The sequence below is a fragment of the Sus scrofa genome, chromosome 15 (genome assembly GCF_054392235.1).
Source record: "Sus scrofa isolate SSC_HxYL_T2T_F1_AM1 chromosome 15, Sscrofa_HxYL_maternal_Yorkshire_Landrace_v2.0, whole genome shotgun sequence".
NCBI classification, from domain to species: Eukaryota; Metazoa; Chordata; class Mammalia; order Artiodactyla; family Suidae; genus Sus; species Sus scrofa.
Window position 1 is genome coordinate 77,859,642 of NC_139397.1, and position 19,805 is coordinate 77,879,446.

A 19,805-nucleotide genomic window follows, 5' to 3' on the forward strand; every position below is an offset into this window, starting at 1 on the left:
GAAGTTTTTTAAGAGTGGCAGATAGATTCTTTTTTGGCCCCATTTATCTGTAAACTTTTCTTTCTTCCTTTCTTCCTTCCTCCCTCCCTTCCTTTCTTTTCTCTTTTTCTCTTTTTCTGTTTATTTCTCTTTCTTCAGGGCTGCATGTGTGCAACATAGAGGTTCCTAGGCTAGGGGTCGAATTGGAGCTGCAGCTGCTGACCTGCACCACAGCCACAGCAACGCTGGATCCAAGCCGCATCTGTGACCTACACCACAGCTCATAGCAACGCTGGATACTTTAACCCACTGAGGCCTGGGATCAAACCTGCGTCCTCATGGAACTTAGCTGGATTCGTTACCACTGAGCCACAACGGGAACTCCTGTAAACTTTTCTTTACATCCAAGGGAGCACAGAAAAAGTTCTAGTTGTTTCCAGGAGTTCCCGTCGTGGCGCAGTGGTTAACGAATCCGACTAGGAACCATGAGGTTGCGGGTTCGGTCCCTGCCCTTGCTCAGTGGGTTAACGATCCGGCGTTGCCCTGAGCTGTGGTGTAGGTTGCAGACCGGGCTCGGATCCCTCGTTGCTGTGGCTCTGGCATAGGCCGGTGGCTACGGCTCTGATTAGACCCCTAGCCTGGGAACCTCCATATGCCGCGGGAGCGGCCCAAGAAATAGCAACAACAACAAAAGACAAAAAGACAAAAAAAAAAAAAGGTCTAGTTGTTTCCAGAATAGAAGCAAACAGCTTTGCCATATTTTTTTTCAAGATAAGTAATGTGAGTTTGTTCAGATGAGATAGAATTGAAATAAAAATTGTCTTTTTCTAATCTCAGACTATGTGCTTGTACCAGGTTTGCAATTCTTAATTTTCATAAGAGACTTGTGTGGTTTGTTTCATCCATACTGCATACAGAAAACTTCAGAAATTATCTGGCAAGCTCCACTGACCTAGAACAAAGGAAGGAAGGAGGAAAAACGTTCTTGGATGGATAAAGCCAGAGTGTTGAAAATCCAAACACTAGAATGCTAAGAAGTTGCTCCTTTGGCCTTGCTCAGAGTTAAATTTATTTCTATTTTAAACACAGCTTTCACTAACTTGGCTCTCAGTTTTCTGACTACACTGGCAACAAGTTAGAAGTGAGCTGGAGAACTCAAAGATCAAAAGGGAAAATTACCATCAGCCTGATTTTTTTGAAGAAATAGGAAAACAATAAAGCAGATATAGGAAGAATTCAGATGGGAACAGTCTGTGGTTTGGGGGCACTTAGTAAAGAAATAACAGTATTCAGCTATTCCTGAGGGCATTGTCCTATCAGCATAGTCTAATGTACCTAAGGATGGCTTTAAATCATCAATAATTGAATTCATGGTTAATATTCTTTAAGATGACAAAGTGTGACTTGTAATTTTAAAATATTTTAAATCAAAATAGTTTAGACATTTCTTCCCTTTTTTTTTTCTTTTTAGGGCCGCACCTATGGCATATGGAATTTTCCAGGCTAGGGACTGAATCAGCTGCACCTGCCAGCCTACACCACAGCCACAGCAACTTGGAATCTCAGCTGTGTCTGCAACCTACACCACAGTTCACAGCAATGCTGGATCCCTACTCCATTGAGCATAACCAGGAATCAAACCCACATCCTCATGGATCCTAGTCTGGTTCATTAACTACTGAGCCACGAAGGGAACTCCCAAAATAGTTTAGACATTTCTTTAAACTGTAAACTCCATTCAAATGGAAGCTCTTGGAAGGCAGAGATTTTTGATATGTTTGTCCTCAGTCATATGTTCAGTGCCTGGCACACATTAAATGATCAGGAAACTATTATTGAATGAAAGAATGAATGTAAGCTTTAATCATCTAACAGTGCTAAATAAATAGGACATTAAGGTAGTACTACCTTTAGAAGGAGTTTTTTCCTCTTGTACTTACTGAATAAAGAAAACCATAAAATAGCACAAAATTAAAGTTGAAATAGTTTTGGACATTTTCAGAGATACTTCATTTATAGGTGGAGTGAGGATCAGCTATAGACAGAATTATAAGGCAAGTGTTCTTAATCTCTCCTAGAATTCCCCCAGGTGATTTTCTTTTTAATCTGGTGTTAAAAGAATTAAAAGAATATAGATGTTTTTGGTGTGTGTGTACTTTTTTTTTTTTTTAGGGAGGGGGATGGCAGTTTTAGCAAGAATGTTGAGTAGAACCCTTATCTTCTCCTGTGTGTGCTATTTACATTTTAGACTGTCAGATAGATGCTAGAGTATTAGCTGTGTAATGTTGGTACACAGTGTCTCATGCACAGTGACTAGGCTTGTTTTATAGTCTAGCGCTTAAAAGCTTTCCACTTAGGGTGTGCGCCAGTCCTTTTAAAGAAGAAAAGAAAAGTCTAAAAAGGAGAGGCTTGGAGAGGAGGTTTCATTTCAAGTGGGGAGAATAAGATCTTATGACCAAGACTGTTTTAGCCAAGATAACTGAGGTGGGAATGTAGCTTTGTTTATTACTTTCGCATAGGTGAAAGAAGACCAACTATCTTTTCCTTTTTAGGGGGTCAGGGGATGGAACATTTACAAAATGTTATACAATTTGTATTCTATATACTTTTGAAAGAAATTTTTGTTAGAAATACAAATTATCACAATTTGTCTCTCCTGTTGTCTGATCCTTCCTTAAGGGTCAGACATTTTTAGGGAATGTCATTACTAAGCTATAAAATGCAATATATTTTGCATATATCAAAGTAATATATGATTATTTCATATGTTGATATATTTCATATATTATTTAATATGTAATAATCACATATTTTGACATGGTACATCCTAGGTTTTCTTTGCATCTATACTTTGTGTGTGTGATTTGACTCTTTGTTGGTGGTTACATTTATACCTTCAGTGGGTTATTAGTTATTCAGGGGAGTGAGTTTTAAATGAACATTTCAGCAGGCTAGAGGAGGGGGAAAGGCTACAGGATGTAAAAAGTGGTTAGCTTTATTTCCTGAGGATCTTCCCCAGCTGAAGGAAGCAGAATAACTGGTCTGCCCACCCTATATGCTTTTTGGTCTGTTATAATTCTCAGCCATGGCTTATGCATTAATAGAGCAGTAATAGAGCAGTAATTAAATTTGGAACTTTTTTTTTTTACAATGTAAGTAGATTAAATTAACTGAAATTATTGTGCTATAACTAATTATCATAAAAATTATGTCATAGTTTTTTAATGAGCTCAGGATTTCATAAACTATCTTCAACAAGTATTTCCTAAAATGCATTTTTAATGACATATATAATGTGATTGCTACTGGAACTTATGAAAGAACTGTTACATTTTCCTCTTATTCAGTGATAAAAATAATGAACAAAAGCTGAATTAACTCATTTGGCAGCAGCATTTTAGAGTAAAAAAACACCCCCTCCCCCAGTTTTTCAAAGTTTTGTTTGTGCTTATTACATTTGAAGGCAGAATCTCAAACCTTCCACATTTGAGCTAGTCAAAAAAAGATTTTTGGAGTTCCTGTAGTGGCTCAGCAGTTAACAAACCCAATTAGTATCCATGAGACGTGGGTTTGATCCTTGGTCCTGCTCCTTGGGTTAAGGATCTGGAGTTGCCTTGAGCTCTGGTGTAGGTCACAGATGCGGCTTGGATCTGGTGTTGCTGTGGCCATGGTGTAGGCTAGCAGCAACAGCTTGGATTCGACCCCTGACCTGGGACTCTCCGTATGCCATGTGTGTGGCCTTAAAAAAGACAGAAAAAAAAGAGAGCAGTTTTGGAATAGTGATCACTAGAGTCTCTTTAAAAATTTTCTGAGTCTTAGAAAAATGCTTACATTTAGTAGATAGCTTTTCCTAATTCATACTGCTGTATTTCTTAACAATATATGATATTGGATAACAACAAAAGAAGTCTCTGATTAAGATCCAGGCAAATAGAAACTTAATTACCTTAAGCACTTTTCTCTGAACATATTATTCAATTGAAATTTTCTTAAGATATATTTCTTTTGACTAAAGTTCATTATCACTTATATGTGTTAAAAACCCTTTCATTTTATTCACAGTGCCTGCACATTATTTTATAGCACCTAAGCGCTTTTTAAGTACGTTTATTTTTATGGTGGAGTTGCTGTTTCTTATGAAACATTTGGGGTGTGTATATTCAGCAGCCTTGATGGTGATTACTTTACAAGGCTTTGTTTTTGTTCTAATAAATCTGGATGAGAGGCTTGATGTTTTGTATTTTAATAGAAAGGCAGATATTTTGAGCTCTGCTGTTTAGATTTAATTTATTCTATAATAAAGTTTTTTTTCTTGTCTTAATTACTGAAGTAGATTCTGTAACAGCATGAAAAATCTCAGTTTTGTGTTGCCAAAGGAATGTGAACCATTGTCCTAACCCAACAATAGGGTTAATAAAGGGGCAGGAAGGGGAAGCTCCCCTTGTGGCTCAGCAGTAAGGAGCCCGACTAGTATCCGTGAGGATGCGGGTTTGTTCCCTGGGCTCAGTGGATTAAGGATCTGGTGTAGCCCTGAGCTGTGGTGCAGCTGGGATGGATCCCGCGTTGTTGTGACTGTGGCATAGGCTGGCAGCTCTAGCCCCAGTTTAACCCCTAGCCTGGAAACATGGGTGTAGGGCTAAAAAATGAAAAAGGCACGGGAGGTGGGGGGTGGGGGAGAGCACGTGAAGGTTTCCAGAAGCATAGGACAAATGTGGTCTGTTTGCCTAAAGAACTTTTTTTGTGACTCTTGGGTAACATTTCTTCTTCTTCAAGACAGTTAAAGCTTTTTTCATTGTCTGTTGTATTCTTTTTAAGTGAGGCACTTCTTGTTAGTTGATCCTATAAATGCACTTTTGTTATTTCATACCAGTCATGTTATCCACTCAGTTCTTTAACCTGACTTGTTTCTTTATAAAGTGTGGGCTTTTTGGGGAAGGAATGCTCCAGATTTTCATTTATGAGGGACATTTTATTTTATGTCTCTTAGGAATACCTTAAATTCCTGTTTGGTAAAGAAAGAAGGTAGACATATGTTTAGGTAAAATTAGAACTAGGATTTTACAACTTTAAGCAAAAATCCATGAACATATCTAGGATGACAGAGAATATATATTAATTTCAGTTTTAAAAAGAATTTAAAATGGAAAATAAATTCACTTGCGTGAACTAACTATAGTTCTTTATGATTTTTAATAGCAATTATATGGAGAGCAAATACAATAGAAATCATTCCATTATGAATTAAACTATGATCATTTGCATTTAATGAATATAAATCTATTCTTAGCTGAGATGAGCTTCATTGATTTCTTGTAATTCTATAGTGAACCTTATTAAAATAAGGGAAAAAGATCAAATTTGTGATTCTGTAGTACTGGTACATTTCAGAAATGACAGAAAACATAAATACATACACTGAACAGAATAGAAGTTGCCCTGGAAACACTTTTTGAAATTGAGTCTTATGTAATAAATGGTGACTAGAGTCAGAGCATGTATCCTCTTGTTCCCCTTGGGCCTTCTTCCCTTTCAATATGTTTTTATTTTAGAGGACTTTGTGGGATAAATGCTTTAATTGGTTATGGCATTGTATATTAAATTAAAAAAGAAATTGTCCACAAAAAAATTCACATGATTATGTTTTAGTTGAATTTTTTATGAACATATGGAGACTCTCAACTGCCTCACTGTAAATGATTGACCTTATTTTGTCTCTCCCCCCCCCTTTTTTTTGGTGCCTGTTGCTTACATTTCTTAAAGTCTGATTTGAACCGCTAGAACCAGCTCAACCCTTTTCTGTGCCAACTCCTCCTTCTGTCAAGCTTCCAGGTTCCTGCCCTCCTTTGAGCCTGAGGACTGATCCCAGGCTAACCTCTTTCTCAGTCATCTATAGGTGTGTGTTATGTTTGCTCTAAAATGATGTAACTGACCTAAAGGTGCCCAGAGAGATGAAAGTAGGAATCATTTCCAGAGTACCTTCTGGCTTGAAGCTGTGTGAACCAATACAAATAGAGTGTTTGTCTTCATTAACTTTTTCTTTGTTTCCTGACTCTGTTTCTCTTTTGTTTTTATTAAAATACTCTCCCTTTGTTAAGATGGTTTCCCATCTTTTGGCTGGGCCCTTCTGGCATGAGATTTCCTGGGGAAAGAGACTGGAAAGGGAACCTACCCTTCCTTAGAGCAGTTCCCTTTTGCATTGGGTGTGAAAGACAGGGGCCAAAGGAGGGTTTGGATGCTGTGCTGGCCATGTGTGATTAGGTTACCTGAACTTCTCCATCAGCCACAGACATAAATTTTCTACTGATTTTTACTTGGTCCTTTCATTTTTATGGTTTATTCTCAGTGATTTCAGAAAAACCATTTTGTTTGTCCTTTGTGTGTGTATCTTATATAACTATAGGTTGTTGTGTTTGTGGCTTGGGGAGGAAGTGTGTGTGTGTGTGTGTGTGTGTGAATAGTATATAATGGAGGAAGGGCTAGGGAAGAAGGTGAATGAAGGATAAAAATGTCTTCTGTTTTCTCAGGACTTGATTCATTCACTTATTTCCACTGGGATAAATCTTTTCTTTTTCTTTTTCTTTTTTTTTTTCAGGGCTGCACCCACGGCATATAGAGGTTTCCAGTCTAGGGGTCCAATAGGAGCTATAGCCATCCGGCCTACATCACAGCCATAGCAACACAAGATTCCAGCTGCATCTGCAACCTATACCACAGCTCACGGCAATGCTGGATCCTTAACCCACTGAATGAGGCCAGGGATGAAACCTGTGTCCTCATGGATGCTAGTCAGACTTGTTTCTGCTGAGCCGCAATGGGAACTCCTCTGGGATATATCTTTTGTGGATGACCTTTGGTCCATTTCCTATCCAGACCTGGCCTAAATCCTTTTCAAAAATGTTTAAAGCAACCAAAAAAAAGACAATTTTTTTTTCAGTTTACTCTACTGTTTGTAGAGTACAGACTGATGGGTCTCTGATGTTGACTGTTTTGTTCATTTAGGTCTGACAGCTTTCCAAAAGCATGCTTGAGGGCCCGCTATGTGTTTCTGTAGGCATCAGATGCTGTTGTGTAAGATCTGTGTGTGTAGAAGTGCCTCTCTGCTTGGCTGGGGAGAATGCATTTACAGGCAGAGCACTAATCATTCTCCCCTTTGTGAAGTCATCCTTGGTCAAAGAGGAGGCAGTACATGGTGTGCTTCTGATGGTACTTGTCTATGTAAGCACTTTATCAGCATTCACTTGGTGTGCTTAAACCAGGATGTACTTTTTTTTTTTAAAGCTTTTTAGGGCTGCACCTATGGCATGTGGATGCTCCCAGGCTAAGGGTTAAATTGGAGTTACTTCTGCAGGCCTACACCACAGCCACAGCAATGCCAGATCTGAGCCGTGTCTGCGACCTATACCACAGCTCACAGCAACGCCAGATCCTTGACCCACTGAGCGAGGCCAGGGATTGAATCTGCAACCTCATAGTTCCTAGTCAGATTCATTTCTGCTGTGCCACAAGAGGAACTCCAAAATGTACTTTCTTATAGGAAAGTATGCAAAACATTTGCTATCGCATCATTTGGAAGAATAAAGGGTTTGCTTTGTTGAAACATACCTAGGTCAAAGCACCCCCCCAAAAATCTTGACTTTTATAGTTAAAATTGCTTGAGTGGGAAGGTGCTTTTGTGCTCACTTCCTCTTCCATTTTGCTCTGGACTTGCTGCCAGGTACCATGATTAAAAAGACCTCTTGGGTAAGACTTCCTCTGATGAGGCCCTGAGCCCTTAGAAGTAAGATTCATCCACCTTTCCCCCTTAAGTCATTGAATTTGTATGCAGGTGAACCTTGAGCCCGGGCCCTCTGAGTTGGGCCTTCTGTGGGTATGACAATGTCATGACTCAAAACCAATGAGGGTGTGGCTTTCCATGCACAGCTATGGGTGGGTGGCTGCACAACTAAAGTGTAAGGAGCTTCCTGTTACCTTTGGACCTGCATCTGCTTAGGTAAAGGGCTTAGTGCAGTAGCACATGCTACATCTACTACATTCTGGGAGCTTTGTTTTATTTTTTTATTGAAGTATAGTTGATTTACAGTATTGTATTAATTTCTGCTGTATAGCAAAGTGATTCAGTTATACGTACATATGCACTTCTTTTTTTTTTTTTTTTTTTTTGTCTTTTTGCCTTTTCTAGGGCCACTCCCACGGCATATGGAGGTTCTCAGGCTAGGGGTCTAATCGGAGCTGTAGCCGCTGGCCTACACCAGAGCCACAGCAACGCGGAATCCGAGCTGCGTCTGCAACCCACACCACAGCTCACAGCAACGCCAGATCCTTAACCCACTGAGCAAGGCCAGGGATCGAACCCGAAACCTCATGGTTCCTTGTCGGATTTGTTAACCACTGCGCCACAACAGGAACTCCAGCACTTCTATATATTCTTGCACTTCTATATATTCTTTTCCATTATGGTTTATTTCAAGATATTGAACATAGTTCCCTATGCTATGTGGTAGGAGCTCATTGTTTGTTTATCCATTGTATGTGTAATGGTTTTATTTTATATTTTTCTTTTTTTCTTTTAGGGCCCCACCTGTGGCATATGGAGGTTCCAAGGCTAGGGCTTGAATCAGAGTTGTTTCTGCCGGCCTATGCCACAGCCACAGCAGCACCAGATCTGAACCTTATCTTCAGCCTACACCACAGCTCACAGCAACACCAGATCCTTAACCCACTGAGGGAGGCCAGAGATTGAACCCACGTCCTCATGGATGCTGGTTTGGTTCATTAGTGCCAAGTCATAACAGGAACTCCCTGGGAAGATTTTTATTTATGCTAAATTAGAAAAGTTAGGTCTGTGAGAAAAGTTAGGTCTGTAAGATGAAGAGAGGAGTTTGAGAACTCTGTTTTGAGAATTCAGGGGCCAAGAAGTATGCTTTTGTTCTGGAATAAATTTGTTTGTGAGTGGTTGCCTTGGGGAACCTCGGCCTTTTTCAGTGGGTGGTTATTTTTTTGTTTAACACTCAAGTATGTGGTTAAGTCATTTAAATGCATGATTTAGCTGGCAGAGTAGCCTTGCCTCTAAGGGGAGGAGGCAGAAGTGGTGAGCACTCAGGGCTATCTGAGATAGGATCTGAGTGCTAGTCTTCGTTGTTGAAGTCACTGTGTCTATAGTGGGAGTCCTAAAAGGACAGCTAAGAGTTCTGTGGAGCCAGATAAGTTGCAGGGTCAGCTGGAAGCATGGGTCCACAAACTTTGAGAAGTGGCAAACCCGTTTTGTTTTGTTAGCAGTAAGTACCTTTTATTGTGTAGCAGTTCTATCAATTCTAGGCAAAATATTCCCCACACCATACCTTTAGCTTGGATGACTCCTGTGAGTTTGAGACCCACCTATTTGCTGTTTTCTCTCTGTAGGTGTTCTGTCAAGATCTTAAATTTTCTTGATTCCAAATGAGCTCCTCTTCACCTTTAAACTTGCTTCTCTTTCTGTTTCTTAATGTTGTAATGTTGGGACAAATCCCCAATTACCCAGTCTAAAGCCTTTTATGGCATTCAGTCTCTTCTTGCTTCCTTCTATAATTGCTTTTCAGATCCTGTAATGGTCTCTAATTGAGTACTTGTCATTAGCGATTTCTGCAAAGCATAAGTCTTTGCATTTGTACTTTTTGTTGTTGTCCTAAACCAGGCTTTGTTTTATATATATATATATATATATATATTTTTTTTTTTTTTGCCTTTTAGGGCCACACCTGGGGCATATGGAAATTCCCAGGCTAGGGGTCCAATCAGAGCTACAGCCACTGGCGGATACAACAGCCACAGTAACGTGGGATCTGAGTCAAGCCTTCAACCTAAACCACAGCTCATGGCAATGCTGGATCCTTAAACCACTGAGCAAGGCCAGGTATAAAACCTCCATCCTTACAGATCATAGTCGGGTTCGTTAACCTCTGAGCCAAGATGGGGACTCTAGGCTTTTATCTTCTCACATGGGGACTATTTTATTACTTTCCATTAGTCCCTCAGTCTTTATCATAAGCTTCAACACTAAAATCTACTTGAACATTCTTCATAAGGCATGGAATGAAGCATCTTGTTTTCTTTATCTGCAATCCCAACTCTCATGGCCAGCAGAATATCATAGAAATATCTCATTTCATAGGTACAGAATGTTCTTATCTCCAGCCAAACCAGATAACAACTTGCATGCCTCTTGAACATTACAGCAATGTTCCTCTTTCTCCTCCAAATCTTTCTTAATTCAGACCTGCCGTACTCTCCTCTAAATCCTTTTCTTTCTTCAAGAGCCTTCTCAAATATTGTGTTTTCTGGTCTTATTTTTTTTAGTTAGAATTAATCTTTTTTCACTGCAGTGATATAGCAACTGCTTTTCTATCATATCTACACATGTATGTGTATATATGTATGTACTTCATTTCTTTTTTCTATTTTGTCTGTTATTACCATGTGTTTAGAGCAAACAGAATGAGCTGAAGCATAAATTCACTGTGCCATCTTGACTGGATTGTTTACTGATTTTTTCCATTTGATATTGCCCTGGTTTAGTAAATAATGTAATTTAACAGCCTGTTTTATTTATTAACCCATCCAGCCCTTCCAGTCATTTTGAGGGACCTCAAATAACAGAAATTCAGGTGAAGTATAGTCACTGTCCCTGTAGTGATTTCATTCTTTATTTGAGGGCATTGTAACGGTGCTTGAGTTAGAATAGAACAAAGAAGAAATAGCATCCTAGTTTTTTTGTTTTTTTAGAGCTGTACCCTCGGCACATAGAAGTTCCCAGGCTAGGGGTCCAATCAAAGCTACAGCTGCCAGCCTACATCACAACCACAGCAATGCCAGATCTGAGCTGCATCTGCAACCTACACCACAGCTCACAGCAACGCCAGATCCTTAAGCCACTGAGCAAGGCTAGGGATTAAACTAGTATCCTCATGGATACTAATCAGGTTTGTTACCATTGAGCCATGAGCCACGGTGGAACTCCCCAGCCTTTTTTTTCTTTAGCATCCTAGTTGTACTCTATTCTATATCTTCTGGTTGGTGAAAGTGGTATCAGATAGAGCTTTACTACAATCCCCACCTCCATTTTGAGCTACTCCTTTATTTTGGCTGTAATTTAAATGTGCTCTTTATTCCAGTTTTATTGAGGTTTAATTGACATGTAACATTGTATTAATTTAAGGCATTCAACATAATGGTTTTTTATATATGAGACGATTATTACAATAGGTTTAGCTAATATCCATCACTTTACATAGTTAGAGAGGTTTTTTCCTTGTGATGAGCACTTTTAAGATTTCTTCTCTTAGCAACTTTTAGATATACAATTCAATATTGTTAACTAGTCGCTATGCTGTACATTATATCCCCAGAACTTACTTATTTTATAACTAAAAGTTTGTGCATTCTTGGAATTCCCGTTGTGGCACAGTGGAAACAATACAACTAGGAACCATGAGGTTTCAGGTTCGATCTGTGGCCTCTCTTAGTGGATTAAGGATTAGGCGTTGCCATGAGCTGTGGGGTAGGTCGCAGACACGGCTCAGATCTGGCGTTGCTGTGGCTGTGGTGTGACTGTGGTGTAGCTCTGATTGGACCCTTAGCCTGGGAACCTCCATATGCCACAGGTTTGGCCCTAAAAAGCCGAAAAAAAAAAAAAAAAGAAAGAAAGTTTGTGCATTCTGACCACCCTCACCCATTTCCCTCACCTCCCACCCCCTCCCTGTCTCTGGCAACCACCAATCTGTTCTGTTTCTATGAGTTGGGATTTTTTAGATTCTACATGTAAGTGAAATCAAACTATCTTTGTCTGGCTTACTTCACTTAGCAGTGATGCCTTCAAGGTTCATCTATGTTACTGCAAATGCATGGTTTCCTTCCCATTTTTATGGCGGAATTCTGTGTGTGTTGGGGGGGGTATATCACACAATGATGGTGATGATCTCAGGAGAGCCAGATGAAACTGACTGATACTGTTTGTTTATTTTTATTTATTTATTTATTTATTTGTCTTTGTTGTTGTTGTTGTTGTTGTTATTGTTGCTATTTCTTGGGCCGCTCCCGCGGCATATGGAGGTTCCCAGGCTAGGGGTTGAATCGGAGCTGTAGCCACCGGCCTACGCCAGAGCCACAGCAACGCAGGATCCGAGCCGCGTCTGCAACCTACACCACAGCTCACGGCAATGCTGGATCCTTAACCCACTGAGCAAGGGCAGGGATCGAACCTGCAACCTCATGGTTCCTAGTCGGATTCGTTAACCACTGCGCCACGACGGGAACTCCATGCTTTTGTTTTTGATTACCTATAAGAGTGGCTTATTTATTACAACTTGCTAGATTATCTTACAGATGAATTTGATCGCAACAGAAATAATAGTATTGCTTAAGCATAGGTTATTTTATGAAAATACTGAAAAAAAGAAACTATTACAGCTACTATTATCACTAAATTCACAAAGTAATATGTTAATGCTGTTTTTCCATAGTATGAGTGGCTCATTGAGAAAACCCATGAAAATATCCTTAGCAAGTTTTAGTTTTAGACAAATCAAATAGAAGCAATATAATAAGGTGAGCAGGGAATGTAGAGGCATACACAGTTGGAAAAACTAGCTCCACACTTATCTGGCTGAATGAACACCTCTGCTGAGACACTTTAATTGACTGTGTTGTACAACATCCCTCAGTTAGCTATATTGATGTGTGGAATCCTTTGTGAAGTCATCAATGACATTATCAACAAGCCAGAAGGAAGGATACTGAGCTAAAGTCAACCACCTACCAAACTCACATCTAAGGAACCACCAGGCTGCTGTCTCTATGGGGTGGGCCCTGGCTTTATTTAGGTAAATAGAACCAGGTCTCTGTTCTCTGTCCCTTTGTCAAGGGAGCCCAGTTAGCCTGGGGATAGCATGTTGTCTCTGGACTGCTAGGGTTTCTCTTGTGCAGTAGGCACCCATGTGTACTAGGAATGGTGATGGCGAGTTGTGACAAATGGGTATTTTCCAAGTTGGCTAAGTTGCAGTTTTTACTATCAGAGCAACTATAGACGTTAGGTTTTGTTTAGGATTGACTGAATGATAAATGGAAGCTCCATCGGCATATACCAACACTTTTGTATAACAAGGTATGGGGGGGAGATGGTTGGTATAGAGAAGGGACATAGGAAAGAAGAGACCTCCAGCAGCAGAGAAACGTAAGCATGTGAAATATTTTGCTGGTGAGACTCTTTCTTTCTTTTTCTTTTTTTTTTTTTTTTTTTTTGTCTTTTTAGGGCTGCTCTCATAGCATATGGAAGTTCCCAGGCTAGGGGTCTAATCGGAGATGCAGCTGCTGGTCTACACCACAGCCACAGTAACGTGGGATCCGAGCCACAACTTTAACCTACACCACAGCTCACAGCAACACCAGATCCTTAACCCACTAAGCAAGGCCAGGTATTGAACCTGGGGTCCTCATAGATTCCAGTCAGGTTCGTTAACTGCTGAGCCACGATGGAAGTCCCCGAGGAAAATTAAATTTTAATAAATGCCAACTTTCATTTTAGTATATAATTTATAATATTCCAAAATGAATTTTCTATAGAGTCATATCAATTGCACTGAAATTCTTTGATTTAGGATAGTTATTCTAATAGATCCTATCTATTCAATATGAATGTAAACATTTTATCTGTATCATAATTTATGCTGAGATACTGTATATTCTTTACTATCCTAGGTTAAAATTGACCTCATATTTAAAACTTTGAGTTGTGAGATATCTGTGGAGTATAAGTTGTGTTGTCCGGACAAGTCAGCACTCCACCCCTTCAGGAAGGTAGGGTAGTGGCTTCCTTGTAGGTGTGCCAGCTGCTATTGTGAGTAAAAGGCTTAGGAAGGTCAAATTGCTCAGTGTCATCTCTAAGCTAGAATTGTTTTTAGGTGATTACACAGTGGGTTTTGTTTTGTTTTGTTTTTGTTTTTAGCAGAATAAAAGGGAGCAAGAAGTTTTTTGGTGGAATTTTCCTTTTTATTTTTGGTTTCTGAAAAGACTACTTAAGTCCTCCTTTAAATAAAATTAAGAAACTATATTAGAAAATTGACAGAACACTATAAACCTACTATAATGGAAAAAATAAAAATCATTAAAAAAATTCCATCAGTCCAATAGTGGGAAAAAAATTTTTTTTAAACAAGTGAGAAGAATGTCAAAAGCTAACACAGTACAAGACTTTATTTAGAAATACATTGTGAGCATGAAATTGTGATCTGGAGGGTTTCCCCTTAAAATTGCGGTGTCATGCAACTCTGGCTAAAAGAAAAAAAAAATTTTTTTTTTAAGTTTCCTTTAATGAAAGGAATTATAGCAGTGTCAAAGCCATCATTTTGTAAAAGAATCAAGGCCTGGTTTTTACTGACTTTTTATCTGTCTAGTATTGACTCTTCTAGGGATAGAGATTTAAGCGTGTTGACGTTCAGTTCTAGTGAGAATTTCATTGGGAAGGGAAAAACTCTGGAGGGGAGTTGTTCCAGAGCTGAGTTTAACACTTGCCAAAGAAGCAGGCTTGAGGTTCATTGTCCTGTTGAGTGACAGAAGACTTAGACCAGTTCTTTTTGTGTAGGGGATTAGTAGTTGGACGAATTTGCAAGTACAGCCTGCAGTTTTGTCAGATACGCAAAGACTTTTTTACAGCTCTCTTGACTTTATACTATTTAAATATCTTCAGAGTTCCCGTCGTGGCGCTGTGGTTAACGAATCCGACTAGGAACCATGAGGTTGCGGGTTCGGTCCCTGCCCTTGCTCAGTGGGTTAACGATCCGGCGTTGCCCTGAGCTGTGGTGTAGGTTGCAGACGCGGCTCGGATCCCGCGTTGCTGTGGCTCTGGCGTAGGCCGGTGGCTACAGCTCCGATTCAACCCCTAGCCTGGGAACCTCCATATGCCGCGGGAGCGGCCCAAGAAACAGCTAAAAAGACAAGAAAAAGAAAAAAAAAAAAGAAAGGAAAATTAGAGACAACTGAAGATATTTTGTTGTTGTTGTTGCTATTTCTTGGGCCGCTCCCGCGGCATATGGAGGTTCCCAGGCTAGAGGTTGAATCGGAGCTGTAGCCACCGGCCTACGCCAGAGCCACAGCAACGCGGGATCCGAGCCGCGTCTGCAACCTATACCACAGCTCAGGGCAACGCTGGATCGTTAACCCACTGAGCAAGGGCAGGGACCGAACCCGCAACCTCATGGTTCCTAGTCGGATTCGTTAACCACAGCGCCACGACGGGAACTCCTAATTTTACTTTCCTTAATTCCTGTTTTATATAGACAATTCCCTAGGGTTTTTGTGGGTATTTTTGAATTATGGTGTACAAATTCATATGTAAATAAATACCTTACTATGTGTTTTCTAGTTTAACGTAGTTTCATAACCTACAGTCTCTTTTTATTATTGGATTACTATATGATAAAAATTCCCGTTAACTTTTTTATTTCCTTTTTTGTCTTTGTAGGCTAAAAAATGGCATTTCAAAAGGCAGTGAAAGGGACAGTTCTTGTTGGAGGAGGTGCTCTTGCCACTATTCTAGGCCTCTCTCAGTTTGCTCATTACAAAAGGAAGCAAGTAAGTAATTGTACGCATATTGATTATAACATGAAACTTAAATCAAAGAGCCGTGTATGGGGCGTGTGTAGGCTAATGGCTTTGTTTAGAAATTACTGTCTCAGCTTGATCTGCAAGACACTAATTTAGAATACTACCATAATGACCCTTGAGAACTGCATGTATCTCATTTTTTAAAAAGTGAATTTCTTTATCAGAAAGCATTATATTATTTAGCCTCTATTTCGGTTCTTTAGTTTCAAGACTGCTTCATTTCTGAGTGCCAGGGTTTATTCATTTAGACTTTCCTTGTCTAATTTATCCACATGTCTGGATACTTTCTATGTTCCTGCCAAGAGTTTGTCTTATTAGAAGGCAGGCAGCTGAGAAAGGAAATGGAAAAGAAAGAGCCTGTACAAAAGGCCCAACTTGGAATCTTGGGTTTATTTCTGAAAAGTTCAGTTACTCATGTAGTATTACTTTGTATTGATTAAAATGTTTAGTGGGAGAGGGCTGAAAATGAGATTGGCCTGAAGTTTCCAAATAATATGTTCAGTTTATTTTTATTTTATTTTTTTCCCCTCTGAACTACAGCTATGCTTTCCTGTAGTTCAAATTGATGCCGGGAAATAACTTTGGTGAATGGTTTTATTCTTTTCAGGCTTGAAATACTAACCTCAGTAGTTAGTAATAATCTCCTAATCCTGAGTCTTCATGTCATTAGGGTGTTTTGTGATACCCACCAGTTGGTGTATTCCTTATTCAAAGATGGAGGTGAAGTAATCTGGAAAGCTGTTTGTAGCTGGGCTATCTATGAACTACTCATATCCTGCATTTTTGTGAGAACCTTCAAGCCCTGGGTGGTCTTGTACTTATTTCTATTTTTTGAGCTACAAGGTGAAGGAGACAGCCACATGGCTTGGAGTCCCATGTCCTCAATGGGAAATACCACATTAAAAAATACATATTAAGAAGAATCAATTTGCTGCTTTATTTATTTATTAATTTATTTATTTGCTTTTTAGGGCTGTACCTGCAGCATATGGAAGTTCTCAGCCTAGGGGTCGAATCAAGGGGCTGCATCTGCTGGCTTACACCACAGCCACAGCAATGCAGGGTCTGAGCCTTGTCTGTAACTTATACCACAGCTCATGGCAACGGCAAATCTCTGACCCACTAAGCGAAGCCAGGGATCTAACCCACATCCTCATGGATACTAGTCAGGTTTGTTACTGCTGAGCCACACGGGAACTCCCATCTTGCTGCTTTATTAAAAGAAGAAGGAGAAGAAGAAGAAAAAGCCCACTTTCACTGCTACCTCCTGAAGATGGATGATATTGAATAAGTTGCACCAGTCCTTTTCAGTCTTAACTTCGAGCACATGACTCTTAAGGTTTCCCTGGGTATATAGTTAGCAGGTATTATTGACTGATTTGCTATTAAAACTCATTCTCACCCACTGAACATGGTTGATTCTCTAGTTCTTTGAAAACGATTCCTTGGTTCTTAAAAGAAAGTGTGAAAAGATGTTACTTCTGCTGAGGCTGATTCAGGTGTGCAGTTCTGTTTGTGACCTGGGCTTTAACAAATTAGATTACTTCTGCCATCTTTCCCAGTGCTGTATGAAACGATACTGGGAAATGCCAGTGCCAAAGGTCACGATGCCTAATGTGATGAGTCGTTGCTAAATTTGTACTTGGTATATATCTGTTAACCATAATAAGCATGTTCTATTTCAGAGTTTATAACTTAACTTTAGACCTAGGTAATATTGTTTGTTTAATTTCTCTTTTTATCTCACAGAGTATAAGAAGCCTTTGATACTGCCTCTAGTCAGTCAAGTTAGGGGTTAATTTTAGGCAGTACAATCAAGCAAAACAAGGGTCTGTTGATTCCTGGGACATTTTTTCATTTCCTCCTTCCTAAGTTAGACATCTTGACCACCCTAATAGGCAAATGAAACAGATGCCAGCAGTTCCAAGTCATTTATAATTTTAATCTGACAAGTTCTTTTGAGAAAAATCACCATAGGCATATTCAATCAATGAGTTGCATAAGACATGCACCCAAGTGTGTGTATGCTCTTGTGGTGATTCCTGTCCCTTTAAGCCACTGCTGTGAGCATATTTTGGGTAGCAGGTTTGGATGTAGCCATAGGGATTAGCAAAAAAAAAAAAATAATAATAATAATAATAAATAAAAGAGAAAGGAGTGTGTGAGGAGGGAAAGAGACCAACTCATTGGAGCCATTGACATAAAATGACCACAGGCCTCAGCTGTCCTCTCTCAGAAAATAGCTGCCAATCAGAGCCATTCTAGGGGAGGAAATTTTCCTGACTTAAATAGTCAACAAAAATCTGCCCCTTATACCCATTATGTGGCTATATTTTAAAGAATCCATGGCTGGCCTTTAATGGAGTTAGACATGCTCTGTTTTCTGTAGAGCAGTGCTTAAAATATTGGCTTGTGTTTTTATATTTTTTTCCAGTTTTATGAGATGATTCCAACCAATGAAGTGTCCTTTTTTTAAAAAGAATAAGTTTGTGTTGAAAGCCCAAGATACTGATGGATGAGAAAACTGTCTGCTGACTTTTTAAGTTCAGGCACATTTTGCTGGCATTCCTGCCCACTAGCTTGTGCTCATTTGATATTCCTGGTACAAAGCTTCCCTAAAAATACAGGCAGGGGTTGTATTCTAAATAAAAATGGGTTGATTCGAAAAATTGGGCTATTGTTTCAGCACACTTTGTGATGGGATAGTGCCATAAGTGTTAAGGTGCCCGGTCAGCTCACAAAAGCCTTTTAAATTAGTTTGTATCTGCAAGGAAAAGTATAGAAGGAAAACTCATATATACTTTTTCTTTTTTTTTTTTGGTCTTTTTAGGGCCACACCTGCGGCATATGAAGGTTCCCAGGCTAGGGGTCAAATTGGAGCTGCAGGCCTATACCACAGCCACAGCAATGCCAGATCCTTAGCCCACTGAGCAAGGCCAGGGATCCAACCTGCCTCATGGATTCTAGTCAGATTCGTATCCACTGAGCCACAATGGGAACTCCTTATATATACTCTTTTTTTTTTTTTTTTTTTGATTAATTAAACAGAAAACACAGTGAAATCCACTAAGATGTGGTTCACTTACCTTTTATTCCATTGCTTGAATAAAAGCTACTGTTGGTGAGGAAATAGAAGACTCTGGCATTTCTTGGGGCAGGTTGGGGGGTTAAAGGTGATAAGTATTTTGTTCCACTTTACTTCATGGTGTTGCTTTTCTTCATGCAAGCGTATTTTTAATATATATGCTTTGTTTTTCTGTGGTGTATTGTCTACACTGTTGACCCAAGTGAATCCTAGAGATTTTTCTTTCTTTTGAGGTAAATAATATCAGATTTAGAAGGGATGAAGATCATGGCCTAAGGAGAGAGCTATTGTTGCTGTTGTTATTATTATTTGATTTTGAATCTGGGGAATCTAAATCTTGAGTTCCAGTGAGGAAGCTGATGGGGAAAGAAGATGAATGTCTCCTGACCTCTTTTGACTGTGTCCACCTGCAAGGAATGAGGTTTATGTTTACAAATGGCATCCACACTCCAAGCCCTCTCCAGGTATGCGTTTAGGATTTTATGGAGTGGTCTTGGAGAGGCTTCCTCTTCATTTTATTTTCCCTCTCCTTTTATTTCCTCATTCACAGTAGGTGAGCAAATTTACACAAAGCCTTCTTTTTTTTGTCTTTTTAGGGCCAAACCCATGCCATATGGAAGTTCGTAAGCAAGGGGTCGATTCTGTAGCTGCTGGCCTATGCCATAGCCATAGCATTGTGGTATCCAAGCTGTGTCTGTGGCTACACCACAGCTCACAGCAACGCCAGATCTTTAACCCACTGAGCAAGGCCAGGGATCAAACCCGTGTCTGCATGGATACTAGTTGGGGTCATTACTGCTGAGCCATGATGGGAACTCCCACAAAAAGTTGATGCCAAGGAACAGAAGGCTGAGCAGTGGGATGTCAATATCCCAGTACTGTCTTAACTCCCAGCAGGGCTGTAGCAAGCAAACCCCTCTGCAGTGGTGAGCAGATTTCTGAGAGCAAGCTATTTGTCACCCACTGTTTAGTATAGGCCAGTTAATAATAAATGTTTGGAGTTCCCATTGTGGCACAGGGGAAATGAATATGACTAGTAACCATGAGGCGAGGAGCATCACTCAGGGCTGCATGAGGGCTTCTCAGGGGTAGGAAGAATGGGCAGAAA

The 19,805-nt window shown here is 39.8% G+C and overlaps 1 protein-coding gene across 5 annotated transcripts in view; it reads left to right on the forward strand.

The window, feature by feature from the left end:
• Positions 1-19,805, forward strand: part of GPD2 (glycerol-3-phosphate dehydrogenase 2) — a 136,092-nt gene that overhangs the window by 18,169 nt on the left and 98,118 nt on the right. For 4 of the 5 annotated variants that reach the window (XR_014828997.1, XM_021075780.2, XM_021075778.2 and 1 more), the window contains exon 2: positions 15,470-15,579. Coding sequence is in view for 4 of the 5 variants with exons in the window: in XM_021075780.2 (XP_020931439.1) it covers positions 15,478-15,579 (102 nt within the window). In the remaining variant the exon portion in view is untranslated. Of the gene's footprint in view, positions 1-12,710; positions 12,834-15,469; positions 15,580-19,805 lie in introns of those variants that run through there. The other variant, XM_084998498.1, reaches the window with a different exon arrangement.